Raw genomic sequence first — 12317 nt, forward strand, 5'->3', positions numbered from 1 at the left:
TAGCATCTTTTTATATAATAATCCAGAGATTTGGAAGTTGGGGATTTCTTTCAAATACAAAAGTTTTATAATTATAAAAGAAGAAATAAACTCTAATTTAAAAACTACTAACCATTTGCAACAACAACAAAAAATATCACCTCCTAGAAATAAGAAAGAAATGTTGCTCCAGCAACAATAGTTCTTCACAAGTCATTGTGTGCCTTAATTCCTCATCAGTTCAGAATACACAAAAAATCTGATGAATGATTTCTACTCCAAAAAGAACCCATTGCAGCTTTTTGGGCTGCTCTAACCCCCTATAATCTTGTTGGTAATTGGTAGCACAGTCTCTGCTTCCTGGTGAGAATGTGAGGTGAAATGTGACTTAAACAGAAATGCATGGACCAGTGGGAGTAAATGCAGGTGAAAAACATGCCCACATATTTCTCATCTAGCCTTCTTAGCGGTGATGGCAGATGTTGCCTAAGATCTAACAGGCCCAGAAGCTGTCTTGCTGTCTGACATCCTAATCACTAGCCATTCCAGAATTTGAGCATAACCTGAAAATCTGAATAACTAGATAAAACTGCTTAAGAATCAAGACCTTTTACCATAATGAAGTGCGCAATTATAGTTTCTTTTGATGATTCAAGTTTCACATGTATTGTATATTAAACTAAATTTAATGAAAGTCTTGTAGGTGGTTCAGCACAGGCTTAGAAAGTCCACTTTTCCTTTCCACACAAAGTATTTTTCCAAGATGCTGCACAACATAATCAGTTACCTTTTTATTTTCCCATTCTTTGATGGAGCTGCTGTGTCCACTTGGAAGCTGCAGGATACCATCTGTACCAGCAGATAGCAATGGAGGTTGAACCTTACTAAGGATCTTCGAGCAGAGCCTGAGAGAATCAGTAAGCTCAGACAAGTGCAAAGTATGAAGGTGGCTTGTCAATGCAGAAATCATCCTGAGCAACAGCTGAGGCAAGTGTTCTGTCTGTATTTCGATGTAAGTCTCCTAACAAAGTAATAGTAAAACTTCATTAATTGTAACACAAATTCCACCTTGTAAGTTATTTTCTATAACAGTCGTACTTTATCATTTGCTTAACTGTGTTCTAAACATATAAAGCATGGAAAAAGGAAAATTAAAATCTTAATATCCAAGAATAAGAAACACATGCTTCACTTAAAAAAACGTACAAAATTAACTTTAGAGTTGGGTAACCAATAAATATAAATATATATATAGCTCTTTCTCAGATGTTTACATCTTGCTTATTACACAACAAACACATTACGAAACACAACATCAAGGCTAAAAAATGCTACTACTATTATTTTAATAACCTTAACATAGAAATTTAAGAATTAAAGATAAACAAGTTAAGAACTAAATGGAAAACAGGCTGATTGCCATACCTGACACAGCACTCTCATACTTCTAGTAGGCTTTGAAATGAGAAAGCAAAGAATTGAGGAAAGACAGGTATAGAAAAAACAGTTCCAACAGTCTTTGCTACACTAAGCATTGCCAATAGAAAAAGAAGATACATCTTATCGTGACATTTAAAAGAGCCTTAAAAGAAAGATGGACACCTAAACTTGCATATCGAACTACAAAAGACCATATTTGTAACAAATACAGTGTAGTTTTAGAGAAAAGAAATACAGGACAGACAAAAATTTTCAAGTATAAGCATCACAAAAAACCACTTTGGTTATATCCGATAATCAGTCTATCAAGAATTATACAATGAAACCAAAACATCTTCTAAAAGTGTCCACCAATTTATGGCAATATATTTTCAGGAAAAACAATTAATAAAGCAGATACAGTATTTCTTTAGAGTACAAATATACAAAAATCTCAGTATTAGCAATGAATAAAGCAATTCTTACCAAAGAAACTATATCCAACAGAAAATCCACTAACAAGCAGAAATTTGTCAGGGGTAATTCAGATTGCTCACTACCACTTCCAGGCCCAGTTTGAAGTCTGGCATGTAATGTCCTCCTGCAAAATACAAATAGTGTTTCACGACATTTTTCCCTTCCCCTTACATTGACTGTGTTTCTGTAACTTAATGCAAAGCTGAACTCATCAGGGATAATCCTTATAACAATAAAATGAAATATTACTTATTTGTTTAAGTAGCTCTTTTGACCCCACTGCACACTTTTAGAAAAAGCAGCAACCAGCCTTTCACTGTAAACCAGTCTCCATTCATAAAATAAGGAAATTCAGGCTACAGAAAATTGCATTTATGACTCCATCACATACAGTAATAATTTCTAGTATGAGCATGGCCACCAAAAATAGAATTAAGCGATAGTGTTACCAGAAGCACAGTAATTTTGAAGAGATCTAAACCCAAGGCATTAAGCACTTGAAATAAAGACAACTCAAAGTGAAATAAAAGGTCCATTAAACTTTAAAGCTGTGCAAGAAGAAAACAAAAGCTCTTCTAAATGTCCGCTTCAGCTGACCACATTATTTTACTATTGACAAGAATTCATAATCTGGTGAGTTTTATTGCTGAGTGCAGTAAGACAGAACATAAATCTCCTGTGAAACCATGCTGCAATCTGACAATATTATAAACAAAGGATATGAACAAAGGAATAATATTTTATTTCTTCAACTCATTTATTGTGCTGGGGGGATGGTGAGGGCAGTGTCCCATTTTCAGCAAAGTCAGTTAAGGAAATCCTTTCCGTCTGTTTTGGAAGGGTTCATGAACGTATATGCCATGACTCAGAAAAGGATTTATTTGAAATAAGAGAAGCATTACAGAAACCAAGTCTGAAACAGTAAGTATTTATCAAAAGATTTTCAAAATCATATTTTCTTTCTGACATTCTGTCAGTAACCTAAGTTTGAAAAGTAGTGCTCTACTTAACCCACACCTCCATTGGGTCAGTACATCTCTCTAACAACAGATAATTATCTTCATAAAACCAGTAGCCTCTTTTACAGTTCAGTAAATGGTCCCTTTCTGTAAGTCATAACACAAATTCTTTTTCACACTCTGTACTCCTACCCAGAAAGATCTACTGTTGGGGAAGTTTCCCGGCTGCTACATGAGAAGCACCTGTGCCTCATCAAGACAGGTGCTGAGTCACGTGGTCTCCAGCCAACCAACGTGACTCAGCACCTGTCTTGATGAGGCACAGGTGCTTCTCATGTAGCAGCCGGGAAACTTCCCCAACAATCTACCATTTCATAAATTACTCACAGATTTGTTCAACTGTAATACCTCATAAAGGATGACTTGAATTCAACTCACTGAGCCGCTTATCAAAAATAGCTTTGCGAGAAGGCTCAACAGCAGTGAGCAATACTTAGATGGGAGAAAACACTAGATACAAGAAACCCTATTTTTAATTTTTAGTGTATAAGAAAAAGCCTAAGACAAATTCAGAGGGATATTTAAATTGCTCTAAAAGTAATAACTGTGATTTATCCATCAGACTAGATTATATAAGATAACTTACAAAGTCACAGTTTAAAACCAACTGGTTGTGTTTTCACTTAATGGTGTTATGTTTTCTAACAGGAAGACAATAACTTACATAGCACAGCAGCTCATATAGGAAAAAAAAACACAACACTAAACCCATTATCCAGAGTCCATTTATTTATTACAAGGCAATCTGGTACCCATGCTTATAGTAACACCTACTTACATGTAGAGAAATTCTCTCCTGCTTGTTAGTTGGTTGCAGACTGCTTTCTTTAGCAATTCAGTCCAATACACAAAAATTACGTGATAGACATAATGGAAGGGATTTCATCGAGTTCAGCCTTTCATGCTGAGCAGGACTGCTAACAATGCTAGATAAATGCATCCACACTTTTGTCTAGCAGAGTCCTGGAAATCTCCCAAGCAAGCTCCACAGCCTTCCTGGGTAACCTGTTCCACTGCTGCACTATGTTCCCAGCAAAGCTTTTCTGAAAGTTCAACATGAACCTCTGAGCCAACATTTGTTGTTGCTGCCCCTTGTTTTACCATCAGCAGCTACTGAAAGTGTGGCTGTATCAACTTTGTAAATATCCTTCAGGAAGTCATAGGCTGCTATTTGAGTTCACTCTGCCAGGCTAAACCAAACTCATCTACCTCAGCCTCCCATGTAGTGTCCTATGACTCTGACCATCTTAGCAGTCCTCTACTAGAGCCTCTTCAGTTTCTCAACACTCCTCCTCAACCAGGGTGCCCAAAGCTGGACACGATATTCCACATGTGACCTTAGAAACACTAAGTGAAAGAAGAAATAACTTCCTTTCACCTGCTTACCACACTCCCCCTGATGTAGCCCAAGACACAGTTTTCTTTACTTACGACAGCACTGTCGACTCCTAGATAACTTAGTGTTCAAATACCTTAATATATTACTAAGTTATTCCATAAGCAATAAAATATTTTTTTTCTACAAATTTCATTTGAAATCCTTACATTATCTATCCTTTGCCACAGCAATCCCTGCTCTCCTGAGGTCCCTTGGTCCTCCTCTCTCCTGTTAATATTTTTAGTTCTCCCTTATTTACGGTGTTCCCTCCCGTAGCCCTCCTTGCCAGGTACAGGACTACCACAATTTTTCTTCTCTAAATGTGCAAGGCAAAAGATAACACATTGCACAAGTCACTCTTGGTAAAGCTGACTGGTTTGCTAGGTATCCAGTGAGTAATCCTGTACTGAACAGAGAGAACAAAACAAATAGCTTTGAGATCACACTGGAGTCTTCCCTTCAGCAGAGGTGCTACTTCTGTCTCTTGATTTTACCCAGACACAGAGTTTGTAAGCTCACACTGCTGAGATCACCAATCACATCTGACTGAAATTCATCAAAAGATCAAAGTTAAAGGAATGGGGAAGAAAAAGACTTACTAAATGATCACATCAGCCTAACTTCTTTGGAAAAAAAAAAAGCTTATAAAACAAAAGTCAACTTCAACTGTACACAGACAGACATTAAGTATTACAACCTACCTACAACATTCTTCAAACCAACGAGCAATGTAATCCCACATATAGTAAGGCTCAAAGGAATTAAAGAGGAGATTGGCAGTTTTAATCAATTCTGCTGTTTTCTTGTTTTCTCTCAGTTTGCTGAAAGAAAATAAAAAGAACATTTTATATTTTTACACTTAATTTCCGAGTTATGTAACTACAGACCACTGTGAGTTTACCCACTGCCAGTTAACAGAGAAATTATCCTCCCCTTATCCCTACAGTGGTTGTTGCTCTAGGGCTCAGTATATTGGCAGGCTCCTCGTATCACCATCTTTTCACAGTTGACAGGTTTCTTCTCTATCCTTTCTTTATTATTTGTCTTCTAACCATATTTTTAATAGATCTGTTCTCCCATGATCATTCTACAGTTGTTTCTCCCCCCAAGCTTTGAATTTCCCTCTTTTCTCCAACTTTTAAGATACTAAACTCAAATCTTGAGACTCTTTTTATCTCCCTCTCTGGCTGTCTTGTAGCACTCTTCAGTTTTCCTCTACAAGAAAGCTCATCAGTCCATTGTTTAGGTTTTTTTCTCCAAAGAACACAAACGTAAAGAATGTCACAACTAATCTACACCATTGATATATTGACTTCCAGCTGTACCATGTAAGTATTTTTTGTCATGGATAAAGGGTAAAATGTATGCTAAATATTTTTTAAAAATCAATAACAAAGCCAAATAACAAAGCCATAGCCCTTCAGATCTTTTCATTGAACACAGAAGTTGCAAGAAATGTCAATGGATCCTGTAACATGACGAAACCAGGTCACAGTCTCCCAGGCTTCACAGACATGGTTTCAGCATCAAAAAGATACATTATTTAATACAAAATGCATTACACTCATTATTCACCTGCTTAGCTGTGTGTGATCTTTGTTGAAAGAAGGTTCTGCCTGAAGCTCCAGTTCTGCTTTGCACTGTGTGTATAATGTTCGAAACACTTCAATCAATACATCCTCTAGGATGGCAGGGCCTAGGGGGAAATACCAGCAATCAGAGTCTTACGCACTATATAACAGCCCACATCTGAAAACTATCCAAAACATCAGCTAGCTTTGGCCGCTGAAACCATTAGAATTCCTTCTGTTCCATTTCGTAAACTACCTCAATTTCAGAAGGTTTTTTGCATTCCAGAAACACACAGGCAATTTTAATACCTGGGAGTATACAGAGCACGAGCAGAGTTCTTCGCCCACACAGGGTGTGTACAGCAGTGGCTGGACACAAACACACCTCGTTCAAAAGCTAGGCAGTCGCACCAGTAGAGCCCATATTCAAGCCAACACATCCTCTTTGAGGGATTATTAGCTCAGCTTAGTAACATGTAAATGTGTTGCAGATTAAGTTTGGTTAACTGATTCTTTTAACTGTAAAATTCTTTTAACTGTATTCTATTGTCTGAATAATCTTGCTTAGCTCTGTTAAGAATTGTTAGGATTAATAGCTTTGTTTAGCATTAGTAGCTAAACTTGCTGCAGCCTTAGGCCACAAGCTGCAAACTTTCACCTAGGAAAGCTGAACTTATCTTGAACTGTTGCCTAGTTACATGAAGGGAGGCCCTGAGACCAGTGCAAGCTGGAAGATAAGGGGACCACAACCATCAGCAGAAACTACAGCCCATCTAAATAAGAAACAGCTAACAGCCTGCCTGAAGACAGAGAAAGAATCCAACAAGGAACAAGGAAGATCCCAGATTAAAAATTACCATTGGAACAACAGGCATGTGCAAGGCATGTAAACAGTGCATGAAGAACAGGTACATAGACCTCAAGGGTATAAATCCCTCTCCAGAGGCACCCAGCTCAATTGCTGCTCCTATTGCTGTACCACTCTATTAAATTATTTATTTTTTGACCTGGAATCTGATGTCAGACTCCGCTGCAGGAAACCTAGGACAAAGAATTTCTTTAACAAGTGTGATTCCTGATCAAAGGTAGCTTTCTACCAAACAGTTTCAAATACACACCCACAAGCTAGCTCATGCTGCTATCATATGGAAAATATACTCAAATATTTAAATGCAAATACAAGATAAAATATTTTGAGCGTCTTCTGTAATATAAGGTGAAATACTTTGAGCATCTTCCTTTTAATTTGAGGCAGGTTTCTTTAACTCCGGATATAGTCTGCAGGATACTTTTTGAAATAGCACCTCCTTCAAATCCAAGCTAAATCCCGAGTTTGAAGAAAAAACTCCCTTATTTTGAAAGGAGTTCAGAAAGTGATCCTGCTTGAAACGTCCTTTGCTTTTTCATGTCTTCTCGTAGCCTCATTGAGCTGCCTTCAGTGAGAGTGCGCTAACCGAGTTAAGTAGAAATCCTATTAGGTTCTTCCATCTCAGTTGCTGAAAGAATCCTCACAGTTCTGCTTACTTAGTGAAATCTTAATGTACACATTGCCTCCGAAAATTTAAACTGACCCCCAGAAATCACGAATTACCAGGAAGATGACAAATTCTTGTCAGATATTTTGTTCTTTACCGTCTATCTTAACTATTTCAAGTTGTACTCTTTAACTGTTGTATTTTTACATTTTCATTATCCCACCCCCAAATCGTAGGATAGACTTCAAAAGTTATTTTTATTTTTTCAGTCACCTTCAAAACTGTTATTCAAAAAAAGAAAAAAAGAAGGCAAATCATTGTAAAATATTTTTGTCTCTACTTTTGTCCCACAGTCCTCTGCACTCACCTGCTAAGAAGTACATTTAAACATTTCAATCAGGGGAAAGGAAATTCTTAAAAAAAATACCAAAATGTGATAGTTTGATGTGTGGGGGGGTGTTCTGGTGGCAGGGGAGGGGATTTGCTCCCTGTGCCACCAGATCTGAGTCCCATCCCCCCCGGGGGAGGTTGAGCCAAGGCGGCGCCTCTGCGAATTGCCCTATTTAAGCTGGGACAAAGGGGCGGGAAAGGGGCTTTTGGCTCAGGAGCGAGGAGAGAGCAGGAGGGCGCTGCCCTCGCTCCGGGCTCCCGGCCGAGCGGCCGCTCGGGCCCGGGCCGGCGCCATGTGCTCAAGATGGCGCCGGGGAGCCACATGGGGGACTCGGTAAGCGCCCCACTCCCGGGGTGCCCACCGGGCCGAGCTTCCTCTAGAGAGGATTAATATCTAAGAGAAGACAACCACAACGACCGGGTCAGCAAAGATGGAGCAGGAGGAGGTGTGCTGGAGCTGAGGCTTCCCTTGCAAATCGGTGTGAGATGGCAGGCGGCCCCCCTGCAGCCAGGGTGTACTCGGCGGAGCAGCGACCCACTCGTGGCCTGTGGAGAAACCCACGTCGGGAAGGAGATGCCTGAGCCCAGGAGAGGTCGTGGAGCAGGGGATGCGCGACCAGGTACTGTTGATAATGGGGCATGGAATGCACGACGAGGTCGTGGAGGCATCTGGAGACCGTGGGACGACCCACGCCGACGCGAGTGGCAGCAGCTCCCTAAGAGGCCGAGACTGGTAAAGCCCGAACTGGTGCGATCCATGGGGAGGATTGCAATCCTGCGGGCAGGACTTACTTTGGAAAAGTTTGGGGACCTTTTCTTTGTGAGTAGGGGATCCACCGAAGCAAGGGAAAAATGGTGTAAAGACTCCTCCTCCTTTTAAGAAAGGAGCGGCAGTGAACAACATGGATGAACTGACCTGTACTCCCCCATTCCCTGTCTCCCTGCGCCGCTGGGGGGAAGGCAGAGCCAGGAACGAAAGGAAAATAGGGGGTGGGGAGGTGTCGTTTTAAGATCGGGCCTTGTTTTCTCTTCTTCCTCTCAAGTAACCGGTTTTCTTGTTCCCTTGTGTCTCTTGTAACTGTTAATAAATTATTTCGTTTTAAGAAGTAAGCCTGAGTCATGTTTTGCCCGAGACCATGTTTGGTGGGTGCTCCCGCTCGGTTCTTGTCTCGACCCTCAGTCCAAAAACCACGACACAAAAAAAACCAAAAAAATAATTCCTTCCTATGGATAAATTCTTCTGAAAAAAAAAAGTTATTTTCTTATATCTCTCATTGTTCTGTGTATATTAGCGATTATTCCCAAAAAGCAAAAATAATCCCAAGATTATTCCCAAAAGCAATATCTGAAATTTAAAATACTGAAAGTCCCTATTTCATTAAAGAAATGGAAAAGATTCAATCTGCATTTCTTCCAAAATGCAGTCTGTTCTCTCTATGACTTTAACTTACTATTTTCAGTGCTTCCTATGTAGAAGAAATTGCATTTGATAAAAGGTAAGTCTAATGAATACATTAAATTATTAGCTTGGAAGATTTAAGAAATCTAGCTAACCTGCCAGTACTAAGACTGTCATTAGGACTATATTTTTTTTTTGATTTGACCAACAAGAGAGAAAAATTCTCAAAGCAAAACCATGTAAAATGAATTAAAGACTAGAAGTAATATGAGAATTACCTAGTTCAGGCTTATCCAGCAGACTGATAAGAATTCGAAAAGGCTTTAAATCCTGCATTAACGTGCTTTCTTCTCCGTGCCCATTAACTTGTAATATTCCAACCATTGCCTACACAGAGCAAAAACTTGTCAGGAAAAGAAAAACAAAACCAGAAAACAGTTTTCGAAAGAAAGATGCAACAAATGCTGCATATAGTGGGAAAATTTTCAATAGTGGAGATCATTATTTCACCTCACTGCAGCTCCTTCTCTCCATGCTTAAGTATTCTATCAACTTTGCCTATGAGAATATTTCTGTGGAACAGAACTTGGTAACTGTCAAAAGAAAATATTATAAACAGATACCAACTCAAAATTTCATTAGAATAAAAAAGAAGACGTAAGGAGATGAAGAAATTGTTTGAGAAGGTAAGGCATGTAGATATAAAGGGCTTAATAAATAATAATCTGTCCAGCTAGGATATACCCACCTATGTGGCAGAAAACTTTTTTCACAAAGTTGACTAGATAGCACTGACAACTTCAAAACAAATGGGAAAACTGAGTTTCTATAGTGAAGCAGTTTAGAGAATGAGCTGCAGAATTAAAAAAAGCCCAATGAAAATGTCACAGATTTTGCTTAGTTTCTCTCTGTGAGTCGAACTAGTTTGTTTCTTTTACAGCTTCTAAAACAGGAGGACAAGACAGATGGGAAAGACGAGAGGGAGGAAAACAGGTTCAACCTTGCTACCTACTATAAACCAAGTATTATCAAGCAGTATCCTGAAAGAAAAATCTTTTGTACTTCATTATGTTTTTAGAAGGTCAGAATTTTCAGTACATTGTATCAATGAATAAGATGGGAGTGGACTGGATAAAAGAACACACAAAGAGACTGCTGGGGAAGAGGCAGAAAGGAGCAATGCTTTTCAAGTCTCTCAAAAGACAGCAAATGGTTTTAGAAGGCATATGCAATTTGTATTGTGTAAAGCAAGCTACTGATTTTAATATCCTTAAAAAATTTTAAAGCAAGAAACAAGCGAATTATTGCGGTTATAAAAAATGGCCACTTTCCATTCTACTGCAACAGTAACACCTGCTACCAAAAAAAAAAAATCAAAACTCACCCACAAAAACAGACAGACTATAGCAACTCCAAACGGTTGTTAGTTTTTTCAGACAGAAAAACTTTAATGACACTGATTAAGCTAGAAAGATGGACAGATTTAAAAGGAAGACCACAACCTATTAACAAAACTCCCAAATGTTGCTAAAACCTCACATTTTGTATAGAAGGTACGTGCGAAAACTCTCTCATTCAGGCCTCTCCTCTACACTTCTGAATCATCTGCCACCGGAGGCAGAAGCGTGACAAAAGAAGGGCGAGAGAGTACTTGCTGCACTGGAATTGTGAGGTCTCTTCCTCAGCAGTAAACCAGCAGATTTCAGTACCTTCAGATGAAATTGAACATGGTAGCTGGATATCAGCTTTAAGTTGTGATGAGCTAAATATTCTTGTGTCAGCTACTAATATTGGAATCCCCGCTCTCATTTCCATATGTAGCACCACAATTCTGACTGAATATCAGAAAAATCCTAGCCTTACCAATTTGTCTTAATAATTAAATATCTTCCTGATTTCAAGATCAGCCTCAGAGTCTTGAAAGACATCTGTATACTTTAATTATAGTGAGAGAAGGAGCACAGTTCTTGCAGCTAGGTGATCTCAGCTCACTTATCAAGGCTTTTAGAGTGAAACAGCATGATTGCCAACTCGCTCAACTTCTCCTGACTGCCAATGAACAGTAGAAAAGATGTTCCTCTTGCTTAGAGAGGAGGAAAACCCTTCTTACTCAGACCTTCTGAGTACTATCTATCTGATCAAATTTTTCAAATTCCCAAGACACAGTGGAGTTTCCGCATCTACAGAAGTAGAAGAGAATTCTCCAATTTCATTTTCTGAAAGAACAGGTTCCAGTGTGCTTGGCTCATAATCGAATATCTTCCATGCATGTTACATTCATTGTGGAAGAGGAGAGATAGAAACCCAATATTTGTCCTGATCATACTGTTATTCTAAAGAAACACATTAGCCCATGTCTTAATTTTTCCACTGAGGTTTTAGAAGAGTTGGACACAATACCACAAAGAGACAGCAATGACATGATCGCACTGAAACAGCAAGTCAAAAAATAAAGATACAGCAACTTTGATCAGCATCCGTTCATGAAGATATATGCCACAATAAAATATTGTACAGCTACCTGGACTAACATCTCCTTAGAGAAGGTGTTGAAGTAGTAAGTGGCATGCTCCTCGGGATTGCTGTGCCTTGTACTTCTGGGTCCTATAAGGGCACCATTGTTATCAAAACCTTCAAGCAAACAAAAGACAAGGTAAGTAAGTATTTGTCTCTTAGACTATTTTGTCAATTTCTTTAAACTAGAAATCAACACACTAGCACTGATAACTTACCAAGATGAAGTCCAAGTAATGTTGGCAAGAGAAAGATGATTTCATAGAGTTTAATACAGGAAACTAAATGATACTTCCATGCAAGCAGTTTGCACACAAATTACAAACTTCAGTTTTATGCAACAGTACTAACCAAGTTAATTCTTGTGCAAAAGAAATGTTCACAAACACTGCACAAACCACATAGTCCTAAAGTATCTTCAAAACAACTCCACTATGTCCCACAAAAATATTTCAGTATTAATATTACTATAAGAACACAAAATTCAGTATTTTAAATACAAAGAGATGATCACCAACAACATGCTGACATGACTAATGTACTTAGAGAAAATATCAGTCATATTACTGAAAATCAATGCTGTTATTCAAAATTACATGAAGGAGATAGATAAGACTTATTTTGTAAGTTTGTATATTGTACCAAGTAAAATTTTTATTCTACAAAAAAAACCCAAAACAACAGGGGCTAAAAGGA

At 38.5% G+C, this 12317-nt stretch overlaps 1 protein-coding gene across 9 annotated transcripts in view; it reads right to left on the reverse strand.

The window, feature by feature from the left end:
• The window catches only part of DOP1A (DOP1 leucine zipper like protein A), a 71273-nt gene that overhangs the window by 36514 nt on the left and 22442 nt on the right, over window positions 1–12317 (reverse strand). For 8 of the 9 annotated variants that reach the window (XM_086631338.1, XM_086631339.1, XM_086631337.1 and 5 more), the window contains 6 exons: window positions 11629–11738; window positions 9386–9494; window positions 5848–5968; window positions 4974–5093; window positions 1885–1999; window positions 767–1000 (listed from right to left, as the gene is read on the reverse strand). In XM_086631338.1, coding sequence (XP_086487464.1) covers window positions 767–1000; window positions 1885–1999; window positions 4974–5093; window positions 5848–5968; window positions 9386–9494; window positions 11629–11738 — 809 coding nt within the window. Of the gene's footprint in view, window positions 1–766; window positions 1001–1404; window positions 1435–1884; window positions 2000–4973; window positions 5094–5847; window positions 5969–9385; window positions 9495–11628; window positions 11739–12317 lie in introns of all 9 variants that reach the window. The other variant, XM_086631336.1, reaches the window with a different exon arrangement.

The sequence above is a fragment of the Tauraco erythrolophus genome, chromosome 2, assembly GCF_009769465.1.
Source record: "Tauraco erythrolophus isolate bTauEry1 chromosome 2, bTauEry1.pri, whole genome shotgun sequence".
NCBI lineage: Eukaryota > Metazoa > Chordata > Aves > Musophagiformes > Musophagidae > Tauraco > Tauraco erythrolophus.